Raw genomic sequence first — 17,909 nt, 5'->3', positions numbered from 1 at the left:
CTGCTTCTGTCTTGATGTTTTGGCTGTTGCCATGACTCTCCTGACTGCCCCGCCCCCCCTCCATGGTTCTGTGAGCTGGACCTGCAGGAGACCCCCACCCCCCCGCACATGAAGGCCTGTCTACGTCTCCCCCACCAGAGCGTCCTGCACTGCCCCCATCAGGGCGGAGGCTGTAACTTCCACCACCGTGATCATGTCTAAAACGTCCCATGATGCCTCTCTGACATGCAGCTGCTCGCGCCGAATCGTCCCGGCTCAGCCAGGCAGGTGGAAACCCTCCCACTCCCACGCTGGGTGACGTAGTGTCTCTCCACATCGTGCTCTTTCATCGCGGCCGTCTCAGACAGACTGTCGTGGCTGTGATGCGTCTCTGATGGAGTGTGACAGCAGGAGTATTTTTAGCTCCTCAGCAGGTAGCCACAAAGTGTTTCAACACACTTCAGAGGTTTCTTCTCTGTGATGAGACGAAACAAAAGCCGGATTATTCTGGAAGCGGCCGACATGCCGACGGCGTCACGTCTGCAGATAAACCAAACACTGTGGTTAAAGCATGGATGTGTGGTCAGTAGCTGGGGTCATCACATCGTCTCTGCTGGTACCGTACCGAGACGCTGCCAGGGGGGGGGGGGGTGTTTGTCAGATGATGTCACAGGGTTTTACAAGATGGTTTTCCTTTTGTCATCCACAAACACACAGCCATGAGGGCTTCTACCCCCACCCACAGCTGAGCTGCAAGGTCACTGTGTCACTGTGCCGCCGCAGCAGCTGGCGGGGCGATGGTGTCTGCCTGGCCCCAGTTCAGGACAACAGTTTGGCACCTGTTAGCGTCAGTCTGTTAATGGTTCCCAGTATCACAGATCCTTCCTGCGTGTAGTACTGGAAACACAACAAACAGATGGATGGAAAAGGAAAAACATGCAGAAAACACGAAGAAGTAGAATCACATCTGCATGTCTGGAAACAGGAGTCACTTCGTTTCTGACGTTAAATCTACAAAACCAGGTTTTATAACCGGCTCAGTGTCCAGATGGAGGACAAAATACTCTTTTTAACTATTTTCCTGTCCTGTCTCATTCCACACTGTCCCATCCCATCTTGTCCCATCCCGTCCTTTCCTGTCCCATCGATCCTGTCCTGTCTCATTCTGTCCCATCCCTTCCCGTCCCGTCCTGTCCCGTCCTGTCCCGTCCTCTCCTGTCCTCTCCTGTCCTCTCCCAGCTGTGATTGTTCCTGATGGGGCGTCGGAGAAGACAGGGATCGGCGATGAGCTCGGCAGTGACGAGGATCTTCTCTACGAAGACTTTCGCAGTTCTGGACACCGGTTCGGACACCCGGGAGGAGGCGGAGGAGAGCAGCTCGCCATCAACGAGGTAATAAACACGAGGATGTCGTGTGACTTGTGTGACTTGAGTTGGATGAGTTTATTATTTTCATGTTTAGTAAGAATCTGAGAGAAAAGCTGAAAAGAAAAACGTGTTTTCTGCAGAAGCAGCAGCATCTTTGTCTCATCATGATGTCTCATATCATGGATGTAACTGCGTGTTTGCTGAAGATGTTCTGGTGCAGGTCTGTGCTTGCTGTGGGATCATGTGACCTAACAGCATGAAGACCTGGAGGAGCAGGTCGATGTCAGCTTCTGCTGTCAGGGTGCGAACAGGGCGGGTACGCAGGAAAAGACCTCACTTTGGCTGGAGAGGTTGCAAAAATAAGCTCTGGGGTTACTGGGTTCTTTGGTTGTCATGGATACGTTCTGTGCAGCGTGCTGATGCACGGCTGTATGTACACAGCGGACTCCTACGGAAACCACGCTGAAGCTTCAAGATGACAGGGTGAATCTGCGGGATCAGACGTGTGTCATGTCTGGATTAGAGAACAAGCATCATTTTAGGGAGAGAAACCTGCCAGACGGTACTCTGGGCTAAACGGAGTGTGTCTCAGCATCATCTGGACTGAAGAATTAATGTTTTTAATCTGTCTGGATCAGTAAAGTGAAGCACATTTCAGTCCTTCCAGCTTCCGTCTGTGTGCCTCAAACCACAGACGGTGACAAACAGGATTTAATGGAAATGATTCTGCGCCTGTTTTCCTCCTGAGATGCAGATAAACGGCAGCATCAGAGCTTTGCTGCCATCCAGTGGCTAAGTGATGTACAGTCATCTCCAGAACCATCTGGACAGTCTTCATGAGTCTGCCGTGTGCAGGTTATGCGTTATTTCATGAAAATGATCTTATTTCCAACTGAAAGATGATTCATGAAGGATGATTTTCATCTGGAAGGAGATAAAAGATGATTTACGTCCAGAGAGGAGCAGCATGAACCAGGATTACGTCACTCGTTCCTGGTATTACATCAGTCATTCCTGATGAACTGAGCTGCTGTCTTCTGGGTTTCAGTGGACGTGGATTCCTTCTCAGAGGAGGGAGCTTCCACATTGTCGACTGTGTTCCAGGAGAATTTACTTTGACACAGTAATGTGTTGATTTGGACCTTTCTGTAGTAATCTCACATTGTATTAATGAAGATATACAGACAGGAGGCAGATAAAACGGCTGCACGGAGACAAGGTTGCAGTTTCTACATGATCTTTCCTCTATGTCGTCTTTTCATTCTCCTCTTCTCCTCTGCTAGCTTTCTGGCCCGACCAGCTGGTAGTTGCTACCTGCTGGTCAGACATGCAGATATAACATCTTAACTGCATCGTGCTTTGGGTTTCCTGCATCAGAGGCGGATCTGGTTGGAGCTGCAGGATTGTATGAGGAATGACAGACATGTAGGAGAACTGGTTGGTGTGCAGTAAATCATGCCTGCTGGTCTGCAGTAGAAGCAGAATGCGTTGAACTGGAAACATGGGAGGCGAGCAGCCTCTGTGGCACAGCAGCAACACGGAGGAGACCCGTTCTTTGGTACGACCCGGTTCTGTTGGGTAGCAATGCTGAGTCTACCTGCACATTGAGGCCAGGTCCATGGAGAGGTGGGCTTTCACAGCTCGCTGACTTCACCGGGTCAGTTGCTATGAGCTAATTCCCTGAAACACGGATGCTCCAAGCTTCATCAGAGTGTTTCCACGACAGCGAGGTGATAATGAGGAGAAGAGGAGCCAGTGATGGATGTTCGGGTTGTTGCAACATCTAACTCTGCTCACGTTTACGTCTCGTCTCATTTCCGGTGACTCGTCTTCCAATAAGCTAATATTGACTATTAACCATGTTAGACGAGGCTTCTGCAGCTTCTTTTTCAGATGTATTTAACACCGATCAGCCAGATCTGATGTTTGCTTCTTCTTTATCTGTCTAATATCTAATCAACAGAAATTAAATTAAATTAAATGAAAAATACTTTATTAATCCCCAAAGGGAAATTCAATATTGTAGTATATAATCATTAATTTGAGGAAGTCTTGTTCCGAAGGCTGATGGCTGCTTACAGGAATGCAGCCTCCTCTAAGAGCGTCTTCAGCTTCAGCAGACCAGATTTTGATAGTCTTTGTGATGACTGGTTGCTGCTGAACGATGGGCTTGTAGATGGAGGTGAGAAGAACCAGATTATGGTCAGATCTTCCCATTAAGACGGTTGGGAGAAATGGTTTAAATCTCCATCTCTTTGTCCTCTGTCTCACTCCCGCTCTGCATCCACTTCTCTTTCTTTTCAACTCCATCGGGATTTGATGTGTTGTTTCACTGATAATCCTGATTTTGGAGAGGTTAATCAGTTGATCACAATTGTAAACAAGTCTTTCGTTGCCATGGAGACTCATCATAACAAGCCTTGAAACAGCCAAAAATAGGGTTGCAGAAAATTCTTCCTTGCAGCACACCGTCCGAACCGGCATGAAATCCTCAGAAAAAAATACCTCATTTGAGGTAATATCTTTGTGAGAAGAGTTTGTACTTTTAAAAAATCAAAATAGCAAGTCAGAGCTACTACAGTTTGCTGCCAGCAGACAGCACAATCTAGAATGGAATTAATTTAGTTCATTTAGAATTAATTAGTTCATTTATTGAAAATGAACTCATTATTCTTGCTTTGTGGTCTTATTTTGAAGAGAAACAGCTGATAAATTCCAGCTGAAGTGAATCCAAATGAAAACAAAGTAGAGTTAGGTGGATGTCTACAGACACAGAACCTGATTCCCAGCAAAGCTTGCTGTCCTGTTCTCTCCATGCAGCTTTCACAGACATTATCTTTGGTCTGTTTTCATTCACACTGGAAAACTTCCAGATAAACTCGTTTATGAATGAAGGTGTTTGGTCAGATCTGGTAAAAATCATCTGTGTCTCACCGAAAACTGTAGTTTATATGGTTATTGCTGTCAAATATGTGTGAAAATAATCCGTACATATCCCAGTAACTCATGCTCCATGTCACCAGCTCCACCTGTTTAACTGCTAGTTAGCACAGATATCTAATCAGCCAATCACATGGCAGCAACTTAGAACATCTAGTCATGTCGACACGGTGAAGACGAATTGCTGAAGTTCAAACTGAGCATCATAAGAAGGCAGAAAGGAGATTTAAGTAACTTTTAATTTAATGATTGGGATTTTCACACAAAATCATCTCCAGTGTTTCCAGAGGAGAATGGTCAGACTGGTTGGAGATGATAAAAAGAAAACAGGAAGTCCAGTAAGCACTGGTTCCAACCAAGATATGCTGAACATAATCTCTGAACACACAACATGTCCAACCAGCAGCAGAAGACCACAGCGGGTTCCCTCCTGTCAGTAAGAACAGGAAACTGAGGCTACAATTCACACAGACTCACCAGAACTGGACAATAGAAGATGGAGAAACGTTGCTGGTCTGATGAGTCTCCAGTTCAGCTCCACATTCACATGGTAGGATCAGAATCTGCTGGAAACATCATGACAACATGGATCCATCCTGCCGTCAGGATCACCGGTTAACCTCCACAGCCTACCTGAGTCCTGCTGCTGACCATGTCCATCCCTTTCTGAGCACAGTGTAGCATCTTCTGATGGAAACTTCCAGCAGGATGATGCACCATGTCACAAAGCTCACATCATCTCCACCATGACGATGAGTTCACTGTCCTCCAACGGCCTCCACAGTCACCAGATCTACATCCAGCAGAGCAGCTTTGGGACGAGGTGGAACGGGAGATTCTCATCATGATGAGGTGGAACGGGAGATTCTCATGGTGATGAGGTGGAACGGGAGATTCTCATTGTGATGTGGTGGAACGGGAGATTCTCATGGTTCTAATGGTGATGAGGTGGAACGGGAGATTCTCATCATGATGAGGTGGAACAGGAGATTCACATGGTTCTCATGGTGATGAGGTGGAACGGGAGATTGTCATGGTGATGAGGTGGAACGGGAGATTGTCATGGTGATGAGGTGGAACGGGAGATTGTCATGGTGATGAGGTGGAACGGGAGATTCTCGTGGTGATGAGGTGGAACGGGAGATTCTCATGGTGATGAGGTGGAACGGGAGATTCTCATCATGATGAGGTGGAACGGGAGATTCTCATGGTGATGAGGTGGAACGGGAGATTCTCATGGTTCTAATGGTGATGAGGTGGAACGGGAGATTCTCGTGGTGATGAGGTGGAACGGGAGATTCTCATGGTGATGAGGTGGAACGGGAGATTCTCATCATGATGAGGTGGAATGGGAGATTCTCATGGTGATGAGGTGGAACGGGAGATTCTCATTGTGATGTGGTGGAACGGGAGATTCTCATGGTTCTCATGGTGATGAGGTGGAACGGGAGATTCTCATGGTTCTAATGGTGATGAGGTGGAACGGGAGATTCTCATCATGATGAGGTGGAACGGGAGATTGTCATGGTGATGAGGTGGAACGGGAGATTCTCGTGGTGATGAGGTGGAACGGGAGATTCTCATCATGATGAGGTGGAACGGGAGATTCTCATGGTTCCAATGGTGATGAGGTGGAACGGGAGATTCTCATCATGATGAGGTGGAACAGGAGATTCTCATGGTTCTCATGGTGATGAGGTGGAACGGGAGATTCTCATGGTGATGAGGTGGAACGGGAGATTCTCATGGTGATGAGGTGGAACGGGAGATTCTCATGGTGATGAGGTGGAACGGGAGATTCTCATGGTGATGAGGTGGAACGGGAGATTCTCATTGTGATGTGGTGGAACGGGAGATTCTCATGGTTCCAATGGTGATGAGGTGGAACGGGAGATTCTCATCATGATGAGGTGGAACAGGAGATTCTCATGGTTCTCATGGTGATGAGGTGGAACGGGAGATTCTCATGGTGATGAGGTGGAACGGGAGATTCTCATGGTGATGAGGTGGAACGGGAGATTCTCATGGTGATGAGGTGGAACAGGAGATTCTCATCATGATGAGGTGGAACGGGAGATTCTCATCACGATGAGGTGGAACGGGAGATTCTCATCACGATGAGGTGGAACTGGAGATTCTCATGGTGATGAGGTGGAACGGGAGATTCTCATGGTGATGAGGTGGAACGGGAGATTCTCATCATGATGAGGTGGAACGGGAGATTCTCATGGTGATGAGGTGGAACGGGAGATTCTCATGGTGATGAGGTGGAACTGGAGATTCTCATGGTGATGAGGTGGAACAGGAGATTCTCATGGTGATGAGGTGGAACAGGAGATTCTCATCATGATGAGGTGGAACGGGAGATTCTCATGGTGATGAGGTGGAACGGGAGATTCTCATCATGATGAGGTGGAACAGGAGATTCTCATGGTGATGAGGTGGAACGGGAGATTGTCATGGTGATGAGGTGGAACGGGAGATTGTCATGGTGATGAGGTGGAACGGGAGATTCTCATGGTGATGAGGTGGAACGGGAGATTCTCATCATGATGAGGTGGAACGGGAGATTCTCATGGTGATGAGGTGGAATGGGAGATTGTCATGGTGATGAGGTGGAACGGGAGATTCTCATCATGATGAGGTGGAACGGGAGATTCTCATCATGATGAGGTGGAACAGGAGATTCTCATGGTGATGAGGTGGAACGGGAGATTCTCATGGTGATGAGGTGGAACGGGAGATTCTCATGGTGATGAGGTGGAACGGGAGATTCTCATCATGATGAGGTGGAACAGGAGATTCTCATGGTGATGAGGTGGAACGGGAGATTCTCATGGTGATGAGGTGGAACGGGAGATTCTCATGGTGATGAGGTGGAACGGGAGATTCTCATGGTGATGAGGTGGAACGGGAGATTCTCATCATGATGAGGTGGAACAGGAGATTCTCATGGTGATGAGGTGGAACGGGAGATTCTCATGGTGATGAGGTGGAACGGGAGATTCTCATGGTGATGAGGTGGAACGAGAGATTCTCATGGTGATGAGGCGGAACGGGAGATTCTCATGGTGATGAGGTGGAACGGGATATTTTCATGGTGATGAGGCGGAACAGGAGACGCTTCGTATTCTATGGAACAAAATCTGATTGGAATGTTTCCACCTTGTTGGATCCATCTGACCAAGAACGAAGACAGTTCTGGAGGCCAAAGGGGGTCCTGGTACTGGAAGGTGGACCTGATAACGTGGATGGTGAGATCATTGTGCTACAGCTTAGTTGCTGTAATCAGAACATATTAAAATGAAATGTTTCCCTTCTGCCTGTCAGTGCGACACTGTTTCTTATATAATTACAAAAATGAACATTTCATATAAAATGATCCTTCAGCACACGTGCACAAACAAACACGCATCTGCTGCTCCCCCTGAGATCTCTTTTTATTCTGCATGGCCTTCCCTGCACCCCTCCATACGTCTCCCCACCCCCCACTTTGCTTCGCCTGCTTCCCATGGGTTGCTATGGCCTTGCCTCAACTTCTCCGGTATCCAGGATGTGCTGACACACTGTGCATTATGATTGGCTGCTAGCGATGCAAGGGCGGGCACGCACAAAAAAAGCAAGAGGAAGGGAAGGAAGGAGGGGGGAGTGATAGAAAAAAGGGTGATTCTGGTTGTTAGATGGATGGCTGAGGTAGCAAGGCTCCAGGCAGCTCTGAGCACCATTTTAGAAGCAGCTCTCATCGCAGACAGAGGGAATCATCCGGAGAGGGGACAAATGTCCGGCTGATTGATGGACAGAAACGACTGAACCAAAGAAGAAGGCTCTGGAATTCAAGCGCACGGATAGATTACAAGGAGGAGACGAGGGGGGGGGGGGGGGAACGGAGGAGGCATGATGGTGTACCAGAGAGATGCAGCATCCCATCCGCCAGCTTTCATCCCGACATCCTGACCAGAAGGGAAGCGAGACGAGAGGAGCCGCGAGGAAAAGGAGGACTATCTGTCTGCAGATCGGAAGAAGAAAGACAGGAGGTGCCTGAAGCACAAAAAGGAGTAACGGAGAGGGGAGGGGGGGGGGCACTCAACACAAATAGCTTCACTGATTCACACACTGATATAGACGGGCACCTAGCCTCCGCTGGCAGGCCGGGGGCAACGCTGGGCATCGGCAAAGTGGCAGGAGAAGGAGGGGAGGTGACCGTCGGAGCCGAGCGCAGGTGGAAAGCAGCGCTAGAGGACAGCGACGGCGACAGTCGAGGAGGGCGAGGGGACGCGGTGTGGTGTGGAGGCTCGGCGCTACGGGAAAGGCGACGGGGGAGGGGTGCTGAGGAGGAGGAGGAGGACGAGGCAAGTGGACTGATGGCTCGCGGCAGTGGCTCGGGGAGGTGGAGCAGGCAGAGGTTGGGCTTCTTCAACACCCTGCTGCGCTGCAACCTGCCCCCAGAGACCCAGAAGGTAGTGGTGTTCCTCATCATGATGCTGCTCATCATCATCAACGTGGTGCTCATGTTCCTGCTGGCCTTCCAGTAAAGCGCACGCAGGACCGGGACTCTTCCTCTCCAAACACGCAGACACTTGCCTCTACATGGACGAGGAGAGCTGATAAACTGAAACAGGAGAAGAAGCGGCTGCTCGGATCGATGGGCGTCCAGCATGGCAGCAGCAGAACGCAGGTACAGCAGGAGGAAGATTATTCAGTGTGAATGGATGATACGTGTTCATATCTGATGAAATATGGAGGTTGGAGACGGCTGGCTTGGCTGCTTTCCTGCCTTAACTGATGACTGTCAGTAGATTTGGTCATGTTTGTACACATCTACAGTCGGCACTAAAGAAAAAAGATTTGGGTTGTTGTGCACGAGGAATGAATGTTCTCTTCTTTTCCTCCTGTAAGTTTTTCATTTCAGACTTTTTCACATCCATATGATGGTTTTAGGAGCAAAAACTAACAAAAATATCTGACAGTGAAGTCTGTAAACTCTTAGTTTTGCTTTCAAAATGTCACATTTAAGTCATTTATTCATTAAAAAAGCTTCCATTAGGCATTTCAGTTTCATTTTCTGTTGCACACAACAATCATTCATACATGCATGTTAGATGCTTTTGTTCAGTAGTTTGTGCAAATAATTTGTATGAAACATATGAAGACATTTCCAATATTTTAATCCCATCTTTGTGTTGATAATCCACATAAAGTCAGTAAAGTAAAACTGTTTCTGTCTGGTTTGAATAAAGAAACAGTTTAAAACATTTTAAAACACCTTAAAGCTCCCAGCTTGTTTAACACAGTTAATCTGCAGCTGTCTACCTCTTAGATACAGAATAAATCTGCCGTTTGTGCTGCGAAAAAGCTCTGTAGTTGTTCGCTGTTACCAGAGGATTCCACTTGGAGCACTGGTTCGCTACTGGGGGCAACATGTACCTCCTGGGGTAGTTAAAGACACTCCAGGTGGTACATGACATGATTTGACTTTACTTTGTGTAGTTACTGTAAATATTACGATTTTTGATTTGTTGCCGATCCGTTCTGATCTGATGGTGTAAACGCGTAAACATGTCAAATAAGTAAAATGTAAACAAGATAATAAAATAAATGCGTTCAAGAAATATGCAAAAATATAAAACTGTACATACATATATTAAATTTATTTAATATTAATACCCTAATATATTAAGGATATAAATATATATATAGGTATAAATATATAAAATGAATCAAGTTTTAAAAAAAAAACCCAACAAACTATTATTATTATTATTCAAACACAATTTATTTAAAAATTTAAGAAACAAAAAATGTACATTAATGTAAGGTAAAATTATGTAAATAATTAACTGATGTTAAATATTTAAATTTTGTTAATTTTCCAAGAGATTTAATGTTTTTGAAGACGTACTTGTTTGTACTAAAAGTTTGAGACTCGACTGCATTGAATATGGAAGTGTAGTTTAATGTAAAGGCGGTTACATGGCTGAAAAATGGCTCAGAAAGGCATAAAATATTAAAACGGCTCGGGAACCGCTGCAGTAGAGAAGTCAGACCTGATGGAGTTCATGGAAACAAAACGATAAACATGGAGACAGTAGAGGAGGTCAGAGCTGGTGGCGAGCTAAAACACTGAGCTAACGGTGCCTGAACGTAACAGGCTTCTAAAATGCTCTCTGATAACACTGACCAGGTCAGTCGGTCCCTACACTGCCCCCTGCTGGTTACTGGCCAAGCGGCAACTTTTAGTGGTTAAAAATGAAGCCTCTGCAGAAGTGCATAAAACTGCAGTTCCCCCTTCATCCACTAGGGGCTGCAAAACAGCAAATCCCCATAGACTCCCATGTTAAAAAGACCAACTTCACAGCAGAAATGAACATGTTTACAGCAGAAATAAACATGTTTACAGCAGAAATAAACATGTTTACAGCAGAAATAAACACGTTTACAGCCTGTTACAAAAATCCATGTTAGGTTTAATAGGTCAGGTTTACCTTCATGACAACTGTGGGGGGAGTGAATTTTTTTCTAACTCGTCCATTTAAAAGTAATTTAATCTCGAAGTTCGGCATATTTAGGGGCGTGTCCTTTTGATTGACAGGTACCCGATCTCCCGCTTCAAGTCAGAAGAACGTAGAACAACCACAGTTTTTAACTGGTTAACAACGTGACTTAGCTTTAGCCCGCTTACCTCTGTTAGCTGGTTAGCTCCTGTTATCTCCGGGTTAGCTCGGTTAGCTCTTAGCTACCGGCAGCTCGGAGTTCGCTCGATGTCAATCATCCACCATGACGCTCACAGCCCCCCTCTCAGCTCCACCTCTTTACCCATGTTTGTATTTTCCGGGTGAGACGACACGCATGCCCCTGCCAAGATGGCGATGGTAGGAACCGCCCACCGAGCTTCAATTCAGCTCTTCAGAAAGCTACGGGTGATATTACGTGGGCTCCGCCCATCTTTTATATACAGTCTATGTAACTGACTTGCAACCTGCAGACTTTATGCTAACTGCTGAGGATGAAAACAAACAACCGCGTGGCGATGATGAAGAACAAATAAAGCATGTGTACTCTCAGCAATGCGTCCTTCCTTTAGACTGCTTTTTCCTCCCACAGTGACCAAATGCTGCTCAGAGGAATTTCTCTTTATTACATAGTAACATCTCAACTCTGTGAAGATCATATACGGTGTGATTTGGTGTTTTATGAATAAAACGTGACTGAAACTGGTTTGGATCTCCGCTGAGGTCCCTCCATGTGGTCCTGGTGCTTCTGGTGGTCCTCTGTTCATACAAAGAAATGCATGGCAGATTTATTTATTCTAAATTGAGTCCAGGATTGAGTGTGAGTTTGAACGCTTGTTTGTCTCATTTGTGTTGATGATGTGATAGACAGGCCCCCATCCAGGCTCAACGACCTGGAGCTGGGTGGCTCCTGTTGGGACTAAATATGTATGGAAAATGGTTTGATGATAAGAATGATAATGTGATGTGACGTAATAATTAACTAGGAGCAGCTTTGTGCACCGAAACTTGAACATTTGCAGCATCACTTCATGTTTTTGCTCATTTTTCCAGCCAAAAGTAGAAATTTCTTCTCTTCATATGTAATAAATGGAACTGATTGTGATTCTGTTTTCACTGTCAAGATGAAATTAAAAATAGAAGAAATGAACCTGAAAATAAAACAATCAGTAAATGGCTCTTTGAAGCTTTGATGTGTTTCTAAATGTTTGTATCTGCTGAGGAATTATTTTACTGCATGTTGATTTCTTCTTCATCCATCTCGTTTCTTATTATCTGCTCTCAGAGCTGCTTTTAATGCATCAGCTGAATTTTAACGACCAAGATGCTAAATAAACCAGTTTTCCCCCCAAACTCTGCGGTTGATGACGCCCTCTGATCCACTTTCCTCCTGGGAACAACTCGGCTCGCTTTTCCATAAAGCAGCCGAGTCACCAAACTAAGGTGGACGTTAGGAAACATTTCAGAAACAGTGGTTGTTGTACTGCACAGATGTGTGTGTGACAGATGTGCATTGCCTCTGGTCTGACCCAGAAACCCCCTCAGCACCAGTTCATGCCTGCTGACATGTGCAGGTGGCGGGGCAGCAGCTGCTGGCGTGTTTAGCGTGATGTCTGAGCATCATGCTAAACATGTTGAGCGTGATCACATCGCATACGAGCATGTCGTGTTGTCAAAGGAGAATTCGGAAGGTAAGGCATGAAAGAGGCGAGATGGTGTGGATGTGTTGCTAAGCAACAGCCACATTGTCTGCTCCCCTCATCGCTGTGAAGGATCATGCAGCCAAGCGGCGGAGAAATGAAACGGTGTCTTTAACACGCTTCTGCAGGTAGAGTGAGACGCTTCTGCGCTTCTCTCCTGCTGCTGGAGGAGGTCGAGTGCTGACGTTTCCATCAGGAATCGTCTTGTCTGCAGAAAAAAGGACTGAGCAGCAGATAGAGGCCTACGTGGAGCCTGAGGCCGTGTTGCGGTGAAAGCGGCGTGCTGTGAGAGCCGGGGTGAAATATGACCACTGCAGCGTCTTCATCAGCAGCCTCTCGCTGCTCTCACCCACTTTCTGCCTCACCCTCATCCGTCTCTTCTACATAATGTATTCCCATCTTAGCCTACTTCCAGCCTGGCTGCTCATTGATTTCTCATTCCCTATGCAGACGTCAGCAGTGATCAGTGCGTGTTTTTGCTGCTTGTTACCCCCCCCCGTCAAAGCTTAGTGACTGCTGAAGCAGAGAGAACGGTGTGGAGTTATCAGGTCAGTTTCATGTAATTAGAGGCGTTGCAAAGCTTCAGTCACATCCTTTATGTGTGCATATTTAAAATGAAATATGTTGGAGTCGCAGCGCTTCAAGTCCAGATTTCCTGCTGCTGAGGAGGAAACGTTTGATGAAGATAAAAATGTAGAAACATGCTCTTTATCTGCATGAAAGGATTTGTTTCTGCACAGATGCACATCTTGAATCTAAAGCAATACTCTTTATTATAAAGAGAATTATATTTTCAGCTGTTCCTTCAGTTCACACCCCCCCCCCCCCCCCCCCCCCCCCTGCAGATCCACCAGTTCAGCAGCAGACCAGTTCTCCTGTTCCACCATCAGGATGTGGTCCTGCTGGACCGGTTCTCCTGTTCCACCATCAGGATGTGGTCCTGCTGGACCGGTTCTCCTGTTCCACCATCAGGATGTGGTCCTGCTGGACCGGTTCTCCTGTTCCACCATCAGGATGTGGTCCAGCATGGTGGAAGGTCTTCCCTGAAAGAGACGTTGTCTGGATGGGAGCAGATGTTTCAGCATTGATGGAGCTTCCCAGATGTGGAAGCTGCCCACGCCATCGGCACTAATGCAACCCCATCCCATCAGAGATGCAGGCTGATAACAAGCTGGATGCTCCCTCTCCTCTTTAGTCTGCAGGACACGCCGTCCATGCTGTCCACAAACTATTCCACATCTTCATCCAGGTTTCCACTCAGAACATTTTAAATGAGCTTTGGTCCAGAGAAGACGGCGTGTTTCTGGATCCTCTTCACATATGATGGAGCTTTAACCTGCATGTGTGGATTTCAGCCTGAACTGGGTTCACACTGGTTTCTGGAAGCTTCCTGAGTCCATGCACTGGTTTCCAGTAGAGAATCCTGTCTGCTGTTAATGCAGAACATCACCAGCATCCAGCCTGGTCCCAGCATACAGAGACTCCTTCTGATTCTTGGCACTGTAGATGGTGCGATCTTCTAAGTTTAAAGAATGTTTTTCTGAAATTGTTTCACAACTTTTAGATCCAGTTTGTCTCAGATTGTCTAAGAGACTCTGAAATGTTCCTTTCATATCCAGTCATGCTCCTGACATGTTGCCGGTTAACCAGATTAGTTGGTAAATTCTCCTCTAGTTGTTGCTTTTCCAGCCTTTTGTTGCTCCTGTTGCAGCTATTTACAGATGTGTAGCTACATCAGATTCAGAATCAACTCATATTTAGCCTCTGGTATGATCCAGGAAACCCTCCTCATTTTCCATAAAGGATAAAATGTCTTAGTTTCATCATATCTGACATGTTATTAATCTTTTACTGGGAATAAAATAAGACTTGATGATATTTAGAAATCATTTCATTCTGTTATTTAGATATTAAATTCCATCCCAGCTGTGGAACTGTAGCATCTGGTTTGTAACCGTCTCCTATTTTCTGTTGATGCTGATGAAGTTTCCGTCACGCCGGGTGATGTGTGTTTTTAGCACCGTTTTAGTGATTGAAGATCTGTCCTGAGTCCAGGATCGGTTCTTTACCTTGTTCATGAAGCTAACAGAGTCGTTGTTCCCTCTCAGCTGATCAGCGATGGCAGCGTGGTCTATGCCGAGGCCCTCTGGGACCACGTCACCATGGACGTCCAGGAGCTCGGCTTTAAGGCTGGTGATGTCATCGAAGTGGTAGACGCCACCAACAAGGAGTGGTGGTGGGGGCGCATCATGGACAGCGAGGGCTGGTTCCCCGCCAGCTTTGTTCGGGTGAGACGCACAGAAACTCGTCCTGTTGGGGTAACGGCTGCAGCTGCTGGCGGGCATCGGTCTGGTTTACGGCGACATGGTTGTAGACAAAGATCGGTGAAACATCTGATCTGGGTTCTGACATGTTACAAGCTGCAGCTCACATCAGCTTCTTAATGTTCTGAATGAAGTTGAACTTGTACCTGTACTCTCCAGTTGCGTGTGAACCAGGATGAGCCTATGGAGGAGTATCTGGCCCACCTGGAGGAGGCTCAGGCTGGAGACGAGGACCGAGCCGGTCTGGGTCTACTGTTGGGACCTGGTTTACCCTGTAAAGAACAGATGAGAACCAACGTCATCAACGAGATCATGAGCACGGAGCGAGACTACATCAAGCATCTGAAGGACATCTGTGAGGTCTGGATTGAGACATTTTGTCCCTTATTGTCTTGACCCGCTGCAGTGAACGTCTTCCTTCTGATCACCGGTCCAGTTTGACCTCTCTGGAAACGTCTAGCTGTTTCCTGATGTAAACACATCAGTGATGTTGTCACAGATGCAGCTGTTGCTGCTCCTCAGGTCATTTCCACTCTGTGGTGTCATTCTGCGGTGAGAAAGTTGATTCTGAATCCCAGGATGTCTGTAAAATTACCACACGGTGAAATGAGATGAGATGAAATAAACAGGTACAGGGGAATGAAATGCAGTTTGGCTTCTAGCCAGAGGTGCAGTAACTAGTCGTATAAATTTACAGTAATACCCAGATATGTGAGTAAAAAGAGGTGTAGGTATGCATGAACATGAGGCGTAGACTGTAATATTTATATAGATTATGACATTTGGAATGAGTTGCTATAAATATGCTTCATGTGCAGTGAAAAAAAAAAGTGCAAATATGGTGCAAATAAATGATGGATGCTCAGAGAAAAAGCAAAAATCCATCAGTCTGTAGATGTTAGAGCTTAGATTGCAAAACTGGGTTGAAACGAACAGTAAGGCTTGTGGAGGAACTTCTTTAGACGCCTGTCAGAGCAACGTGGGGCGTTTAGTCAGGGTGCAGAGTGCATGTTTAGCTACAATCCAACACCAACCGTCAAACACAGCAGCGGAGGGTTGAAAACTGCGGCTATGTTGGCTACGTCATGCAACACACTGAGATCTTAGGAGTGTTTTTACAAGTTGTACTTTCCAAAAGTCCTTTGTTATATTAATGAACATGAACAGGATGGGTCAGCTGGTCTTAACCTGGAGGTCAACACCAGAAAATGTCCATTAATGGTCATGAGACTGGCGGGCCGAATGCAGAGACAAGGATTAATTACAAAACGCATCAAGAAATAAATGAAAATGAATAAAAAGTTCCCGTTTTTAAACTGGTTTCTAGATGATCACAGCGACGTTCAGGTCGTATAAAAGTTTGTTTGTAAAACTCACCAGTCCGTCATCGGGATCTAATTACACTGTGTCTGGTTCAGGGTTACATCAAGCAGTGCCGCAAGAGGACCGACATGTTCAACGAAGAGCAGCTTCGCACCATCTTTGGCAACATCGAAGAGATCTACCGATTCCAGAGGAAGTTCCTGAAAGGCCTGGAGAAGAAGTTCAACAAGGAGCAGCCACACCTGAGCGAGATCGGATGCTGCTTCCTGGAACACGTAAGCTCCAGCACCTTCACGCCGTTTGCCGTCTGACTCCAGCCGCCTCTAACTCTTTCCGTTGTCGTCTTCCATGTGCAGCAAACAGATTTCCAGATCTACTCGGAATATTGTAACAACCACCCCAATGCCTGCGTCCAGCTCTCCAAGCTGATGAAGATCAACAAGTACGTATTCTTCTTCGAAGCCTGCCGACTGCTGCAGAAGATGATCGACATCTCGTTGGACGGCTTCCTGCTCACTCCTGTTCAGAAGATCTGCAAGTATCCGTTACAGCTGGCCGAGCTCCTCAAGTACACCAACCCTCAGCACAGGTGACCATCGGACACGTCCAGTAGAGCTGGGCAGCGTTTAACTCGGCTTTCCTCGTAAAACACACCAGTTTTATGTCTAGAATAATGTCATGTTTTATTAAACATGCTAAATTTGTCTTTTTATATTGACTGTCACAGTAAAAGTTACTGACTTGTTTTCCTAAATCTTATGTACGTTTGTTTGGAAAAGAAAAGTGGTCTAATCAGTTTCTCTCTAGCTGAGTTTGTGATTGAGGTTTTTTCTTTTTTTTGGTTCTTCAGATTTCAGTTTTGCTTTTGGACTTAAGGTGGATTTTCTTTGTCCTCTCCTTCCTCCCCTCTGTTGCTTTCTCATCTTCAGGGACTACAAAGATGTTGAGGCGGCCTTAAACGCCATGAAGAACGTGGCCCGGTTGATCAACGAGAGGAAACGGCGCCTGGAGAATATTGATAAGATTGCCCAGTGGCAGAGCTCCATAGAGGACTGGGAGGTGGGACGGGACACGTGGCTCTGAAAGGGTCCTCTGCAGCGGACAAGTTGCAGGAATAACTCACATGTGTGTGTGTTTTACTTGCAGGGTGAAGACGTTCTCAGTAGAAGCTCTGAACTCATCTTTTCAGGCGAGCTGACCAAGCTGTCCCAGCCTCAGACGAAGAGCCAACAGAGAATGTTTTTTCTCTTCGACCATCAGATGGTTTACTGCAAAAAGGTATTTCACACAGTTTGATAACCACATATGAAAAATCATCCCTGCAGGAGGAATAAAGAACAGAAATCAGTATGAGAACAATAACAGCTGCTCAGTGTTCATGTCTGCATCATAAATATAACATTTAAGTCAGTAACTCCATCTGCAGAATTCCACTAAAAACAGACAACATCCTCCTTTTTACTTATTCAGTGGAGGGAATTATTCATATCAAATGATCTTATGACAAACGTGTGGGCAAAAATCACATTAATCTTCAAGTTTAATCTAAAGAAGGAAATATAAGCATGTATTACAGCTTCCATAAGCTCAAAGCGCTCCAGCTAGCTTGGTTTGAATAACAGCTAAGTTACTCAGCATCACTGCACCAGTTTAAAGTCATGTACTGAAGTAGTTCCCTTTCAAAGACATTTTCTCTCTATGCAAGTTCAGGGAGAAAATGTAGCCGGATGTTAGCATGAAGCTAACAAAGCAGTGCTAATGTAGTTC

At 46.2% G+C, this 17,909-nt stretch overlaps 1 protein-coding gene across 2 annotated transcripts in view; it reads left to right on the top strand.

Annotated features, from left to right (window-relative positions):
- The window catches only part of LOC306771067 (rho guanine nucleotide exchange factor 4-like), a 69,328-nt gene that overhangs the window by 44,463 nt on the left and 6,956 nt on the right, over positions 1-17,909 (top strand). For both annotated transcript variants that reach the window (XM_079260116.1, XM_079260115.1), the window contains exons 4-10: positions 1,219-1,370; positions 14,604-14,783; positions 14,979-15,179; positions 16,238-16,417; positions 16,499-16,731; positions 17,072-17,201; positions 17,289-17,420. In XM_079260116.1, the coding sequence (XP_079116242.1) occupies positions 1,219-1,370; positions 14,604-14,783; positions 14,979-15,179; positions 16,238-16,417; positions 16,499-16,731; positions 17,072-17,201; positions 17,289-17,420 (1,208 nt within the window). The remainder of the gene's footprint in view (positions 1-1,218; positions 1,371-14,603; positions 14,784-14,978; positions 15,180-16,237; positions 16,418-16,498; positions 16,732-17,071; positions 17,202-17,288; positions 17,421-17,909) is intronic.

Source organism: Telmatherina bonti, assembly GCF_933228915.1.
Source record: "Telmatherina bonti genome assembly, chromosome: 20".
Lineage (NCBI taxonomy): Eukaryota > Metazoa > Chordata > Actinopteri > Atheriniformes > Telmatherinidae > Telmatherina > Telmatherina bonti.
The sequence above is the reverse complement of the archived record's forward strand: the minus strand, read 5'-3'. Positions and strand labels throughout refer to the sequence as shown.